Consider the following 17,647-nt stretch of genomic DNA (forward strand, 5'->3'; position numbering starts at 1 on the left):
ATTGTACCCTCACCGGTATCGTATTTCTTTACTTTAATTATATTCTCATTCTTTTTTTTCAAACAGCCTCTTAATTTTTATGTTACAAATTAAAAAAATTTCATATATTTTCTAGTTTCTAGTGATCTGAGCGCGGATCTTTTGCACTAAAGTCCCGAGTTAAAATCTGCCCAACCACCTTTAGGATTAGCACTGATTTTCCGGTGCTACATATAAAGAAAACAGCTATAAAAACCTATTTAAAAGAACTTTCTACGTATTGGAGAACGCCCGACATAAAAAGCCATTCGATGTATAGTAATGTCCTTCTCGTAGTAGCTACTACCACTTGTTGCTATTTAGTTCCATATTTATCAGACCCATAGGATAATAGATCTACCATTTATGTCAATAGCCCATTTTATTTCACCTTAATTTCCAGTTCGTTTCCCTCATTGGCAGACTATTTACCTTATTGTCTAAAATCCTCTGTGCCTAGGTCCGACTTTCGTCACATAGCCACCGAGCTTCTTCACGCCCAATATCGATAAGACTTAACAATTACTCTATGAATAATGCATATTCGACACATGCCTGTTTTGGGGTAAAACCGTCCGAACGATCGGTAACGCCCGATAATGACCGTTCGCCCTACTTAATTGAAAGTTATTACGGTCATACCACATAAACCTTTACGATTTTACGTACAAGAGGGCGAAATTGGGAAACGCGTTAACGGCCCTTATCTAGCCCTGGATAATGGGTTGCCTAAAACGACATTGTCTTTTATTGCCTTACAGTTACCTCGTAAAGAGTTAACTCCGTGTTAATTAGGATTAGCATCCGTCCGAGTGAGCTTTGACGTAAAATTATGCATAATTAATTAAATTAGTGTAGGAATCGTGGATTCCACACTCACGGACATATTTTATGGCCGGTTTTGCATTTAGGGTTAATCATAAGTTTCGGTTTGGGACCATCTGTGGGTTCAATGAAGAGTTAGCCGTTTTATGTTAAGCAGTTGAAATAAAAGGCACATTCTAACGGTTTAAGGTTAAATACCGTAATTGAATTTCTATCAAGTAATACTATTTTTATATTCGATAAAAGTCGAATTTTAAGTCGAATGCCGAGGCAGATAAAGCGATTAAACTCAAGGTTGGAAACCCGTAGTCTTCGAATGAAAAAATATCTCTTGATAGTTGCAGTAGCCAACTACTGTACACGTGTTCCGACCGTTAGTTAGTTTACTCATAATCCAGAAGATAAAAATTATTTTGAAAATTTTGTAACATAGTTTGACTTGATATAAGGGTTTCTTGACTGTAAATCATACTATTCAACTACATGTTCATAATAGTTGATGAATTGTTTATTATTATTACTATAATTACTTATTACTGTATATTGAATTTATACTTTTGACAATTCTATGTATGAAGGGCGTAATTTTATTTATATAGAAACAGAAATGGCATAAATCAATAAATTATTTTTTGATAAATTTAGGTATTCTAGATATAAATTTTATAAATTAAATAACAATTATATGTATTGTTAAACTATTTAAGTTAAGTTTTTGTAAAAAAAAAAACAGATAAGGAGTAAATATTATTTTACTTAAATGCTAATTCACGTTTCAATCATCGACTTAATTAATTTAGTATAAACCTATTGTGCAAAAAAGTATCGTTTTGTATTTGTCAGTATAATATGAATTGCCCCAACAAATTTTGATACATTTAAAGCCATTGTCTGTTGTTCATTGAGTTGGTATAAAGTCAATGGTAATATTGTGTTTAGTTATTGTTATTCTGGGTTTGATTTTTTTCCGAGCTGAAGTTATATTCCAAACTCGCAACGTCGTGAAACTTGTAGTTTAACAATCAGTGATGGGAAATATTCACGATAGTCTATTAATAAAATTTTTTTTATATAATACACTCCAGAACTTATAAATTTTGCTCACTTAGTTATTCAACGAATAAAGATGTACCTTAGACTATGGATAGGATACTTCATTGTCATATGATTTCTTTAGCAAGTTTTCTTATAAAAATGAGTGCGGTGAAATTAAGCCACCACGAGAGTGAGCTGATTACAATATCTGATCTCTCATATTATTTGAATATACCAACTTTTTTAACCAAGCCATTCTGCAAAAGACAACTTATTTTATGAAACTTTAGCTTCATGTAAGTTGCAACATGTATCTACATCAACTAGCCCAAAATAAAAAGCTATTTAAGAGGGAAATAAAATTTTAGACTGTATCAAACTCTGTGAGTGGTTCACTCAACTACAACCTTTTCAATAAAATAAAATGGTACACAGGTGGTACAGATATTTATGACTACTTCAGTATCCAAAAGTGGATTGTTGTTAAACAGTAGTTCAATCGTAATGATAATTGATTTACATAAAAAGACCTACATTAAGAGACTCCTTCCCTTTCAGTCTGGGATAGTAAACTGTAGCTGAAATGATAATTCTTGGACATGCAGACCGCCTATCCCGTTGCCATGTAGCCTTATCCCCGATCGTTGACTACAGACTACTGTACTGCCAGTGCCGCCACTCGCCAGGCCGCGAACAATGAATTGATTCTGCATTGAATGCCCGGTACTTGTGTATGCGGGGCCGCATCTCGTCTTCCTTTTGTCTAGACCTATAAATCTTCCATTTTGAAATTCAAATATCACAGACTTTTATAGAGAGAAAGCTAGAACGGGGTGTCTGCTACATTTATGGAGGGAGAAATCCAGAACAGAGTAAAGATGTATCGAGTTATGGAGGTGGGTGAGTTTACGTCCTGCTGGTGTATGGAAATGTGGAAGGTTCTTTTATGGTTAATTTATATTCGTGTATCTTCCTAATATTAAGGGATGGTTATCCCAGGGACCAAGGAATAGCAATCTTTGTTATTCCTTTATTCCTTGGTTGAAGGATTACTCTGATTGACTATGTTTATTTTAAGGAAAGTCTTTTCGATATTTAAAATACTATATTTATAATACTATATTTATAAAAATATTGAACCTTTTTTAATTAGAATTCCCAAGTCTGTCTATGGTATGATCTATTGATAAATGCTATGCCGTTCAACGATGCTTCAGTCAAGTTATACAGACTTCTAGAGATCTTGGTCAACCTTACAACGAGACCTGCAGTATACACCATATTTTAGTTTTTTTGTGTCTGGTGAAAATCATTTTGAGGTTAAACGTAAGATGTCAAAAACTGGTTTATATAGTAAAAAATGTCCTCAGGAAATGCATTAAAAAGTTATACATAAAGTATAAATCATTATGCTTTCATTTTTCTACAGAAGATACATTTTGTATTGGTAGGTACCTTAAACAAACATGTCCAATAAACTATGTTTTCACCACACTATAATGCTTTTGGCTGTATTACATACGTTAATTGGTGGCTGAAAGCATCTGAAAGTTACGTTTTGCTGGCCATGCCAGCTGTCATCGTAATTTGGGGACCGAACAGGTTTTTACAGGCCGGGGTTTTAAATACACAATCAAAATCCATAGCATTGCAATAGAATTGTATTATTGTCACCGTTGCCTAGCAACTATTTATTTTTATTTTTGCTGATTCCTCAAATTATTTCTAGTTGTGTTGACTATCAGTGTGCATTATTATAGTAGTGAATAGTGGTAATAGGGTAAAGTGTGGTGAAAAATAGCGTTCGTACCACGGACCGAAATGGTTTTACAGCTCTCGATCGATTTAAATTCTCGACTTCGTCTCGAACTTAAAAACTATCTCGAGCCGGCAAAACCTCATTTTCGGCCCTAGGTACGAAATATACTATTCCGATTGATATATTATTACATTAAATGATATAATGGAGTTCTCCATTACATAGGCATTTTTATTCTTGTATTTCATATTCTAAATGTACATATCACAGTACATATTTTCGTTTATGGAAATTTAAATGGTATAAAATCTGTTTTGGTTTATTTTTTTTAAGCGCATAAAGTGGGTTTATGTGTATTATAATCGATTTTGCATGCCCTCCCTTATTTTAGAATTTGGTATGCTTATAGATCAGTTGAACACAGTTTTGAGAAGCCTACTGTATGTTTATGTTTTCTGTTCAACAAATGTAGAGTACTTTTTGATGTTTGCTGTTTATATCTTGGTTTGCTTCACTTTCCAAACTCAATTCATTAGTAAAAAAAACGATCAACACTATTTATTAAATAGTGCTAGGCCGGTATGTTATAACCAACGTGTAAAAGCGTGCCTATCGTCGATTCAAATTTCACTAACAATAAATACTAAAAAATCACCCTTCAAATTTTGCAATATGATCGGAATGGATGACTAGTCTCCTCCTTCTACTCTGGGTGAAAACATTGTTATTTTACTTGATTATATTTGGCTTTTGTGTTATTTTACTTGATTATGTTTGGCGTTTGCTTCTTATTTTAATTTTCATCGGACTTGGTAGTATTGCAATGACTATCGAAACAGTTTCATATTTGGAAATAAATTTTACATTTTGATATAACTTGTATGTTAAAATTGAAAATAAAAATGCAGTTTAATTTTATCTTGAGTATTCATGTACGTAAATATGTTATTCTTGTTTGTCTGACGCAAGCAACCTTATACTGTAACAATGTTTTATATATGTAACAAGAAAACTAAAATGTTATTTGTAATATATACTTTTATTCAGTCAAACACAATTGGTCATAGATTCTGTGAGAATGAAATCCCGATGGCTACATTATATTGATGACGAAATGGCATTTAATTTTAATTAGACTAAGCTTTTATATTTTCCGTATGATGTCCCTAGTTCTACGCAAGTATATGCGTCCCCATTTGGCTTAGTTTTTGGTGACGGCAACCTTTTCTAGGTTGTATTATAATCAAATTACTATAGCTATTACAGCTAAATAAAAATTACATATTTACACATTCCATTTCAAACAGCGTTTTAACCCCAAACTATTGGAGTACGCTTATTTATTATTTTTTTCTCATTGAAGCAGATTGTGGCTCCTTGGGTTGGTTGATTAATTTACTGATATGGTTACGGATTTGATTTAACCGACGACGTATTTTAAGTTGAAGAAGATTAGGCTAAAGCACGAGTCTTGAATGGATGAGATGATGATAGTTTCATAACTAAGAACACCAGCTTCATTAACCGAGTTCAATTATTAAACTCACAATGATCAAGAACAGTTGGGTCAAGTTTTGAACCATCAATAAGAGACTGACTTTTCACAGGTTCGAACCACCAAAACCTCCTGATTACATGGTGACCACCCTTGTGGCATTTAGGTATGCAGCTTTTATGCATTCAATATCAAAACAGTGATTTAATTCCTAAATATCTGAGCTACGCTAGTCAACATTTTATATAAGATATGCATCGTTGTCGCCAACACCCCAACGCCGTCCCAGCTCCGATGTGTCTACAGCCAACAGCCACAGCCAGTAGCTATGCATATTGATCACTTACACGCATGAGCATGCGCTGCTGAGGGGGCGGGTAGGGGGGCGTGGCCTCTCACACACGCGCATGCTCCACCTGCTTCACTGCTCGTCCGCACCGCGGCGCGCCGATCACCGATCTTCCACCTACGTTTAGCTTCCATTGAATTTTTATTTAAATCTCAGCGAGTTTGAAGGCTCCGTTCTTTCACTTCCTTTTTCCAGATTCCGGTCCGAGTTATTTGTATTGTATCTGTAATGAGTTAGTCGAGTGGTATTATTCCAGTGGTGGTGGATTTCGCGCCGGATTAAATGAAAGGTAGGCAATTGATTGGTTTTACCTGGGGCTCACGAGTGGATTTTAATATTTTAATCGCTTCAGTAATTGGTTTCTTCGGGAAGATTTATTGTTTATAGGAGGGTTTCAATGGTTTAAGCAATTAAATGGTTAAGTGTTTCGGTTCTGCGGTGATTTAAAATAAATTTGAATGTATGATTATTCGATTTTCCTCAATATTTATACTATTACTTCATTAATTTTAATTAAAAGAGATATTGGTGATACATTAGGTGATTTATATTGCACAGCTTTACAATAGTTTGGATTCCCAACGTTTATAATCTATATGTATGAATCTAACTTTAAACGTCCACATTTTCAGTATGAGATATCACAAAGTTTTTTGATAAAATTGATCATTTTTGTGGTGGAAATTATTAAATTTTGCTTAATACAGTAGTAACACTATTTCAAGAACTAAACTACAACATGTTTGGTAGATTTGGAGGCCTTTATATCATCTTTATAACAGTTTTTATTTGAGACGAGCCATGCTCAACGTGCCGTGCGTTTTTAAGAACAATAAGGGTATAGTGTGTTAATATGTTTGATATAAGTCAAAATAGAATATATTGTCTTTGTAACTTGGATTTTTGTATATTGATATGATAATAAGCTCTACATCACTATCAACTGTCCCTAAAAAGATTTACTGTCCACACTACAGATATGGGATACATAACTATTTTCGTCCTGGACCCATACTTAAAATACGCGAGGATAAAAACTTATTTTACAATTAATACATATTTTCAAAAATGTAATAAACTTAATCCATAGCTGGCAAAATTTTAATGAACAACGATTTAAAAATACTCTTGTACAAATTTATTTTAGGTTTCCATATCTGTGGTGTTAATAATTAAATTGTGTCTCATTTACGAAAGCCTGGCTTTGCAGTTGAAACGTTACAATAAGTAAATAGTTTATATTGTTGAGTGTTTAAAAAGCGCGCCTAGCAATGGAGAGGTTGATGGTTTAAATCTGGACCCAGCTGTCATTGTTTCTGTAAATGGTCCTGATAGCTGTGCTCAGGGTTGGAATACGAATCATTGTGAATCCAAATTTTCTCCGGATTTATATATAATATTATAAAATTATAAATAAATCCGGTTTATGTAGAGAGCGTATTAATTTATAAGGGTTGTTTATTTTTTTAACGAACTTTGAAAATAGTTCAACTAAACTATTAAAATAAGCTAGAAACCACGTATTTTCCTCTGATATTACAACAAAATTTGTAAAAACAATACGTTTGTGTTTGTATTAAACCTAAATGTAAATTAATGCATAAACCAAACATACAACATTATGAAGCATTTGTTGTATTTATGGATTAGGTGTATTTATGGATGTTAAATTTTTCCCTGTCTGAATTCATCACTTGTTGTATGAAAAAAAAACACACATTAAAACCACAATAAGCGATCCATGTATTAAGTGTGTCATATCTTTTGGTAATATGAAATAGAGTAAAAAACATACTGTGAAACAAGAGATTAAGTCCAAACCCCTTTAGTTGAGATTAACTTCCTCAAACGTTCTCCTATAGCCTATACTGTAGAATACGTATATGAAAGTAAATATATTACGCTCAATAACCAGCTAGGGTATTGTCCTTAACTGAGTAATGTCATAGTAATATTTGCTTTGAAAACCCCTGTTACCGTTGATCAGCTGACTTCTACATTGTTGCATTGTTTCCAATAGCCGATACACTCAACACCAGTAGATTTATTACAACTACTGATTTATTTTACTGAACCATTCGCATTGGACACTTCAAGATCAACGGCTTACTTTTAAAGCTGTAACCCAAAACTCGTAAAATATTAGAAGAATAAAAATAAAATTGGGTATTTTGTAAACTTTCAACCAAGCGGTCCAAGCCAAACCGAACAGTATTGTGAACCATATCATCTGAGAAAAAACCATTTAGTTTATATAAGTGCAATCAAACGTAATCAAATGAATACACACATCAACACAGACTTTACTAGATTTTACTATGGGATGATAAGTCTACTGTTATTATTTAAAGTCATTAATGGATCAAATACGATCGATGGTTTATTTTCTAATATTACTTAATCACTTGACTAAAAGAGCTACTTACTTGATGTATATATACAGGGTGTCCTAAAAAGAATGGATCAAAAGTAATATGGCATAAACGCTTTATAATTTAATATAAACATTTAACTTTATATACATTTTTTTCCTTCTTCAGTTTTTTCCTACCATGATTTCACTGCCTAACCTCTACATGTTCTCCGTTATTTTATCGAAGAAAGTCAAGTGAGTGTTCACATGCTACCATGGAGACCAATCTACATTTACTTTTGTAAACCTCACATCAAAACTTTGGACGTCCAAGGGGCGTAGCCCGAAAGGAACGACATTCCTATGAAGACCATCTTTGTGCTTAATTTTGACTGTATTGGTTTAGTATTTTAGTCGTGACAGCCACCCAGACAGACATACATACAGACGGACACCACCTCAATTTTATAATAGTATAATAGTATTATTCCAGCTCTGACCACACATTGTGGCACATTTCATTAGATATTTTCCAAAGGCTTCCCTTATTGGCAAGCTTTTAACTTTATCCGTGTTTTTGATCGGTGTGACAGATACACTTGGTCTTTCAAAAGCCCCTAGTCAAAAAAAATCATACAACATATTTCGTCTCTATAAACCATTACACAATGTGCTTTCAAGACTTGAAGACACTTAGTGCACCTCCAAATTGCAAAATTATGTTTTGTAAATTCAAACCTGCCAACAACAATAGAACAGCTGATTACTATTGAAGGTTACTAAAAACAAAACTTGAAGTCGCAAGCTTTAAAATTAGCCATAATTGGCTTTTCAACGGCCCTTGGTAAAATGTATATTAAGCTGTAGATTTGATCCAATCTTTTTGGGACCCCCTGTATGTTCAGATGAATATGAATACAGGGTGAGGTTATAATGAAGTGAGATAATCTGTGTAGCTCAACTAGCATAATACTTACAGTACAGTATACTGTTAGCTGATTATGTAGAAATGGCCATTCATCGTTACAATTAAATCAGCTGTTACATTGTTGTCATTTAAAATTACGTAATGTGTCGTAGACTTACAATCTGCTTTATATTATGCTCAGAAGGTAAACAATGAATAATATTTACGTTCTCTTAGATATTTTTTTTTTAAATCTAAACCTCGTTGTAGGCTTTAATCACTTTCCGCTGTATAAAATCACTTTCAACGGCATCTCTAATTAATTGAGAAGGGCCTGTCTGACGATTTCATAGCCCAGGACGGCTTCAGGGTCTCTAATGTCCTGTTATTTTATGGCTTACATTCCTCCCTTTCGTTTTGTTTTCGAAGTTTTATGGTAGAATGTGAGCTAGAATCCAGTGATGGTCTTTAGTACTTAATGGCGTTTTGTGGACTTAGTAGCTCTCTAACGTGTTATAAAGGTGGGATGGATAATTAATTGAGTGGAGAATGTCGTAGTTCCGTTTAGTTAAGGGAATGGCTACTTAAATGTAGCCAAGAACGTTGGAAAAATTGGATTCAACTTAAAACTGAATATCAGAACAGGTCAGATGTAGGCTGTATAGCTTATAGAAAATTTGATATCATACCAAATTGACGCAGTCTCATCAATCTCGTTGTTAATATTAATTAGTATTCTTATCTTTTGCTGGTAAATACGGTCCTTCATAGAAACAGAAAGTATTATTTGCAAAGGAATATATAAATTAATTGTAAAGCATTGGTTAGCTGAGTAACATAGTTTTAGAAAAACTCCACCAATTGTTTAAGAGCTTATATTATGTACCTAAACTAGTTACAGCAATGAATTCATCATGAAGGTCAAATAAATTTAAATGTCAATTGATGAAATTGAACTAGTTATTATCCTACCTACTTTTTTGTTACACATAAACACGAGATGTATTTAAGTTTTAGAGACTCATCCAAAATACGTTTAATTACAAATAAGAATTAATTATTAGTGAAAAGCAATCACAAAAAAGCTTTCTTAATTATGCTTCAATCACAGATAAAGTTTATTTATTCAATGATGTTTGCAGATGATGTTCAATGAGTTTCTAGCAGTAATATCACCCAGGGTTTATTGGTTGAAAGTAAACAAAAAGCAGCAACACTTGATTAATTTCGATCACAACCACATCAACCGATGATAATTTCTCGACGAGACCCGATTGCAAATCAGTAACCAGCTTGCACATTGCACATTGCACGGCGCCAATCCGGGAATTTCTAATTACCCATTGGCTGGCGACACTGGCTCAGGATGGATCGGTTCAATGAATGAACGAACGAACCGTAAACGCGACATAAAACACAACGCGAGCAATTCATGAATGAAATCGGCATTCGGATGGCTAATTGTCACCGTACGATAAATCAATCGGGACGATAAACTGGCCCCATTAAAGTGCGAAACTGGTAGAGTACCATAGCGTTGCCAACTGTAGCGGACGAAAACACCATCCAGTGTCGCCAACTGAACACGTTCACGTTAATTAGGTATTAGAATGTAACAAGGCTGCATCCCTCGTAACTCCGCGCATCGATAGTCAACGCTTTAAGGTCTCGACGAGATGTATTGATGCGTGCCAAATAAGATGACACAGTTACGTTCATTTGAATTAAAACTTTGCATAAAGGTGTTTTTAGGTATGACCACACCAGGTGCGTTAAAATGAGTGAAGGATGTGTATTGAATGAATAAGATAAAAGATTCATTACTGATAAAGATCATATTATATTATATGATTATAATCATAAGCTTTATTACCGCGAAAGATCAACTTGCTCTTTAGCCAAGACCAAGTACAGCTGGATCCAGATTGAACCGTCATAAAAATAATGACTTTTCTCAGGGTCAAATCTGATTCCTAAACTTTCTGATTCCTACGACAGGCTCAGCTCTCAGCTACTGTGTGACGTCAGTCTGCAGTTCAACAAAATGTTTTAAAGGCACTTTTTCTGTGGCACACGACATTACCTGCTCTCTTGGTGGTAATATATTTAAAGTCTATGGGGGATAGGATGGCATTGAATACGTCAGAAGAAGCTCATAGCAGTCCCAGTAGAAGCTGTTTGACAATTCGGAGGTTGTTAGAACAATACTGCCATTAAAGCTTTGGGAACTAATTCTATTGCAGTATCACAACAGGATCTATAGTCATGTGATATGTTCTGTTGCAATGCTGAAGGAGCAGCCTGAGTCTCTGTCCCCGGGTCTCACGCTCTGTGCTTGCTGTCACACTAGGATCTGTAGCTATGTGATATGTTCTGTTGCAGACGACATTGATGTGCTGAGCTGGTGCTGAGGTGATGCTGGGGCGGGGATGAAGGAATGCTGAAGGAGCACGCTGAGCCTCTGTTCCCGGGTATCGTGCTCTGTGCCGGCTGTCACACCAGGATCTATATTTATGTGATATGTTCTGTTGCAGACGACATTGATGTGCTGAGCTGGTGCTGAGGTGATGCTGGGGCGGGGATGAAGGAATGCTGAAGGAGCACGCTGAGCCTCTGTCCCCGGGTCTCGTGCTCTGTGCCGGCTGTCACACCAGGATCTATATTTATGTGATATGTTCTGTTGCAGACGACAGTAATGTGCTGAGCTGGTGCTGAGGTGATGCTGGGGCGGGGATGAAGGAATGCTGAAGGAGCACGCTGAGCCTCTGTTCCCGGGTATCGTGCTCTGTGCCGGCTGTCACACCAGGATCTGTAGCTATGTGATATGTTCTGTTGCAGACGACAGTAATGTGCTGAGCTGGTGCTGAGGTGATGCTGGGGTGGGGATGAAGGAATGCTGAAGGAGCACGCTGAGCCTCTGTCCCCGGGTATCGTGCTCTGTGCCGGCTGTCACACCAGGATCTATATTTATGTGATATGTTCTGTTGCAGACGACAGTAATGTGCTGAGCTGGTGCTGAGGTGATGCTGGGGCGGGGATGAAGGAATGCTGAAGGAGCACGCTGAGCCTCTGTTCCCGGGTATCGTGCTCTGTGCCGGCTGTCACACCAGGATCTGTAGCTATGTGATATGTTCTGTTGCAGACGACAGTAATGTGCTGAGCTGGTGCTGAGGTGATGCTGGGGCGGGGATGAAGGAATGCTGAAGGAGCACGCTGAGCCTCTGTCCCCGGGTATCGTGCTCTGTGCCGGCTGTCACACCAGGATCTATATTTATGTGATATGTTCTGTTGCAGACGACAGTAATGTGCTGAGCTGGTGCTGAGGTGATGCTGGGGCGGGGATGAAGGAATGCTGAAGGAGCACGCTGAGCCTCTGTTCCCGGGTATCGTGCTCTGTGCCGGCTGTCACACCAGGATCTGTAGCTATGTGATATGTTCTGTTGCAGACGACAGTAATGTGCTGAGCTGGTGCTGAGGTGATGCTGGGGCGGGGATGAAGGAATGCTGAAGGAGCACGCTGAGCCTCTGTCCCCGGGTATCGTGCTCTGTGCCGGCTGTCACACCAGGATCTGTAGCTATGTGATATGTTCTGTTGCAGACGACAGTAATGTGCTGAGCTGGTGCTGAGGTGATGCTGGGGCGGGGATGAAGGAATGCTGAAGGAGCACGCTGAGCCTCTGTTCCCGGGTATCGTGCTCTGTGCCGGCTGTCACACCAGGATCTGTAGCTATGTGATATGTTCTGTTGCAGACGACAGTAATGTGCTGAGCTGGTGCTGAGGTGATGCTGGGGCGGGGATGAAGGAATGCTGAAGGAGCACGCTGAGCCTCTGTCCCCGGGTATCGTGCTCTGTGCCGGCTGTCACACCAAGATCTCTAGTCATGTGTCATGTTCTGTTACAGACGACAGTGATGTGCTGAGCTGGTGCTGAGGTGGTGCTGGGGCGGGGATGAAGGAATGCTGAAGGAGCACGCTGAGCCTCTGTCCCCGGGTCTCGCGCTCTGTGCCGGCTGTCACACCAGGATCTATAGTCATGTGACATGTTCTGTTACAGACGACAGTGATGTGCTGAGCTGGTGCTGAGGTGGTGCTGGGGCGGGGATGAAGGAATGCTGAAGGAGCACGCTGAGCCTCTGTCCCCGGGTCTCGCGCTCTGTGCCGGCTGTCACACCAGGATCCAAGACCGTTTCTACCTTCTGGCTGTCGACCGTCAGTGGCATCTCGGGTGTCTGCAGTGTTGTGAGTGCAAGATACCTCTTGACTCTGAACTTACTTGCTTCGCCCGCCACGGCAACATATACTGCAAGGACGATTATTACAGGTTTGTGGTCTTGAATTTGAATAGTGGAAATGTAACAATTTGTGTAGAGACTTTGGATGGACAGGAAACATTAAACAAACTGCGTACCGTGTTATTAGTACATTCATCTTCTAAACTGTTTGCAATTTAAAGTAACTTGCTAATATTGGCGTACTTACAAATTAAGGACATTTGTCAGAAAGTCACGACCCCTATAGGAACAGCTGTTTAGAGAAGAATTGATTATATGTCACCATGTCATCCTTTCCTTTCAATTCTGGCAAATATGATGGCAAATATTACGTTATGTATGACGCTAGTAAACAGCTGATTCAGCTAACCCTCACGCTACACTTCTTCAGTTTTCTGACAACTTCAAGGAGAATATTTAGATTCTCTGAAGTATCAATAGGCATTGGATGATACTATAATCGAACTAATATTATAAATGTGAAAGTTTGTGTGTTTATTTGTTTGGGGTTCAATCACGCATTAACTACTGGACAGATTGGGCTGAAATTTGGCATGATGATAGCTCGTATTTCCGATTAACATATAGGCCTATTCTTATCTGAAAAATCCTTTCGGCCTCCACCCCTAGTGGCTCTGGAGTTTCCCATATGACCTTAAAATAATCATATGAATCCAATAATCTTGACATATGACACAAATAAGTAGGATTTAATGATGTTCAGTGCCATTAAAAAGTTACAAGGTTGAACTACAACCACACAAATAACAGTAATTAATTAATGCTTTTGACAGTAGTGGTTGTTACGAGGTGCAGCACTATAATTTTTGTTTGTTTGAATTTTCAAAATATCAACGGCTAGATATTAACAACGCATAACAAATGTAGGAAAACAGTAATAGGGGAACATCGAAGTATATAACATATACTTCGATGTAGGGAACTTCTGGACTACGGATAACTGTTGTTTGTTTGTGGAATTATGTGTTTATGTGAAATTTTATGGATTCATTGATCCCTCCTATTCACTACTCGTAGTATTTTTTTTATACAAAGATACAATTTTTTCTCGCTTAGTTTAGCATAGTAATTTGTGTAATACATACGATGCTGGGTTACATGTATGTAAATTGGTATACTACAGAAACCACAAACTAGCAGTTGACAATAAAGAATATTTAATTAGTGATACACTATTTTTTTGTGCTGAGCTCAGTAGACCCTGTTGATGGTTCAATCCACTCTATATTCTTTTATTCTAAAAATGTCTATATTTTTACCATGACAATAAGATTTCCTAAGTATACTTCACTAATTGTATCCATAGTCATATACTTTATTATATACTTGAAAATTATATTCTTGTATAGTGTTTAATTTTTATAAAAGAGGTTTAACGACATAATTCATAAATGCTATCGATATAAAATGCGTGGAATCGTAAACAGATAAACAAACCTTATAAATGTATGTTCAACCATCTACCTTTAGATACCAAGATCTATATGGACAACATGTGGCTCAATTTTTATTGAAATTGAATAAGTATTGAATTATCCACTTACCAAGTGAGCTATTTGTATAGTTATATTTTTAAGTTCCTGATACCATTTACAAGATACGTTATGTCAAGGGTGCGGTGCTACTATCAAAGTATGTCCACATTTTGATTTCGATTGGTTAAAACATTGAAGTATACGACAGAAACCAATAATAATACTATTGACAGTAGACACGCTCTGTCTTTCATGTTTATTCTAAAAAAAAGACTCAATGGGAATAAAAAGTCTAGTTCATAGTTTTCTTTAAGTATACTGGAGCTACAATATAAAAAAAAAAAACCTGGAGCTATACTGGATACAATTTTCCTCTAAAACTTTCCACGTACGTTTCATGTCAATGTCAAGTTTCATGTCATGATCACAAGATAAACTTTTTCCACTTAAGTATAAATGTTACAATTTTTAATATTCTCAGATTTAATATTATGTGCTGAGTTAATAGTAAAAAATAATAACAAACCGGAAAGTGAACCATTTTAATTTGATATATGCACGAAAAGAAAGTAACATTACTTATCACAAGATTTCTTCTATTTGAATTGAAACACACTCCTTGAACATTGGGGGATGGCGCTGCTTTGGCTTTGGCACATTGGCTACAGCGGGGACAGAGCCCGAAACCATGGCAACCGCATTGACTCTGTAACTGGGATTCGAATACAACTGACACTGAATAACACCAGCAACGTCACGTGATCAATACATTCACATTGTTTCCAAAATAACCAGTCATGATCAGAACCAGAGTCCCTCAATAACGCTGCCAGTAGTAATCATATTTATGTTATACATTATTATGTTTTCATACAATGTGCATTTTCTGTGACAGTCTAAACCCTGGTTTTGACAATAACAAACATGGAATTTTATCCGGTACGCTTGGGATCGAAACTGCCACCTTCTTTTACTTTCTCCTCCTATACCATAATACTGTGTATGGAGAAAGTATTATTTTCGTCAAAATTTTCGAGTTTGAGTTTTGAGTGGATGTATTCGTTTTGGGTCCAACTGGATTTAAAAAAAAGTCGTTTTCGAAGTGATGTCTGTGTGTGTCTGGATGTCTACAGAGCCAGGGACTACACCTGTGGTCCGATTTCGATTAAATTTGGTGTGTTCTAATCCATGGCATCATCTCCAAATTTTTTCATTATTTGAAATTTAGTTTTTTAATGTTGATTTTCCCATAAAAACCCAAAAAATAAATGAAAAATAGGATTTTCTCAAAAATGGCCCGAACGATTTTTATAAAAATTTTGTATGTTGTAGCCCTTTAAATTCCAAACAAAACGCTACGGTTCCCATGTCTGTAAAAATTACGGTTCAAAAGTTATAGTAAATTATGCTATTTTCCCATAAAACCCCTATAAAATAACGAAAAATAGGATTTTAGAATAAAACCGGTTTTTTTAACTTAGTATTTCATGGTCCTTACAATTTCGAATGTTTTTTTCACTTTTTCAAAATTTTGATTTTTAATGGAAATTTCCCATAAAACTTCATAAAATAACGGAAAAATCTGATTTTCTTGAATATGGACAGAACGAATTTATAAAAAACTTAGTATGTTATATTCCTTAAAATTTTGAACAAAATGGTTCAAATCCCATTTCCGTAAAAAATACGGTTCAAAAGTTATAGCAACATATGTTATTTTCTAAAAAAAAAAAAAAAAACATAAAATAACAAAAAATTTGATTTTTGGAGAAAGGCTGGTTATGATCAAAATTAATATGTCCTTATAATTCTAAAAAATATTACAAACCCCATTGCTGTAACAATTACGGTTCAAAAGTTATTACAGCTTTATTGATTTTGTCAGAATGCCAATACCGTTTATTTTGAAGGTGAGCGCTAAAATCTTTCAACTACCCCAACAATACAAAAGAATTTAAACATCTTAAATAATGTATTCGTAGGCCTAAGTAGTTTTTGTAAATGTAACTAAAGAATATTTTTATTTCTTTTTTGGTTAGTTTACTCTCCAAAATGGTAGTTTTTTATTTCAATTATAAATATATTAGTTGGCTCTGTCTTTGGATATGGCAAAAATATGTTTACAATTGTTTATTCGGCTGCGTTTTCCGTGTGAATGTGTTTGACAGTTTTCAACCAACACAATTATTAATGACGCTTAAGTTTATATATTTATAAATTTTCCATATAATAATTATTATACAGAATTATTATTTACGGGTCTAAACCGTTCCAAGAACAATTTCTTGGTTGTCAATTGCGTAAAAACAACGCAAACTAATTATTAGGAAGAAATATCCACTGTAGAGGATATATTTTCGACAATTACGTCCATAAATCGCTCCTCAATAGTAAGGGGAGAATTCATCAATTCCTGCTACAACCGAACACAAAAAACAATTCACAAACAAATTAATTCCATCGATTAATCGATTCCGAATTCCCAATAATTGGCAAAGACGCTAGAGGTTGCCCAGAGCCCGTATGTTCGATAATTAGTCTGCTAATGAATATAGAGTTTGCATGTAGTGGGCAAAATTACCGGACTCGAATAATTGGTGTAGTGTTGCAAGCGCTCCTGTCCCGCATTTTCCGCCTGGACGTACAGATTTTTTCACCACTTAAGCTTCCTTTTCATAAAAACTCGCAGGTGGTCTGATGGTTCGGAGACCAGTCAGCTGTTCGTTGTCAGTTGTATCGCGCGTAAAATACGCGCCTAAATTACTATCGTAATCCTTTTCGATCGGGTATCTTTAGTAGTTGTGTCTTCGTCGAATATAAAGTCCATGGTGTAATTGTGTAGTTGGGGTTTGTTTTGTTCTGGGAATCGGATCTCCGTACTCTGTGTGTGGTAAGTAGTGTTGATTATTTTGGATTTTTCTTTGATCAAAAGTGGTTGTAACAACTAAAAGTAAAATAAAAATATTTTAAAAGTTAACTCCCTCTAAGTCACCTTAAAATCGTTGTTAATATTTGCAATCATCACTCTTGTTGTTGTTGTTGGTAAGAACTACATTTTGTAATACAAAATTTGATTTTATATATGGGACAGGATGCTTTGGAGGTAATAAGTTCTCTACCAAAGGGGAGCAGGGAGTTC

At 36.1% G+C, this 17,647-nt stretch overlaps 1 protein-coding gene across 1 annotated transcript in view; it reads left to right on the forward strand.

The window, feature by feature from the left end:
- The first annotated feature begins 5,638 nt into the window (after positions 1–5,638).
- Positions 5,639–17,647, forward strand: part of LOC129004757 (LIM/homeobox protein Lhx9-like) — a 33,946-nt gene continuing 21,937 nt past the window's right edge. Inside the window, exons 1-2 of the mRNA XM_054433378.1 lie at positions 5,639–5,770; positions 12,644–13,062. Of these exons, the coding sequence (XP_054289353.1) occupies positions 12,851–13,062 (212 nt within the window). The 5' untranslated portion in view covers positions 5,639–5,770; positions 12,644–12,850. The remainder of the gene's footprint in view (positions 5,771–12,643; positions 13,063–17,647) is intronic.

Source organism: Macrosteles quadrilineatus, unplaced genomic scaffold (genome assembly GCF_028750875.1).
Source record: "Macrosteles quadrilineatus isolate MER2022 unplaced genomic scaffold, UCM_ALF_1.0 Scaffold_11__1_contigs__length_5352618, whole genome shotgun sequence".
Classification (NCBI taxonomy): Eukaryota; Metazoa; Arthropoda; class Insecta; order Hemiptera; family Cicadellidae; genus Macrosteles; species Macrosteles quadrilineatus.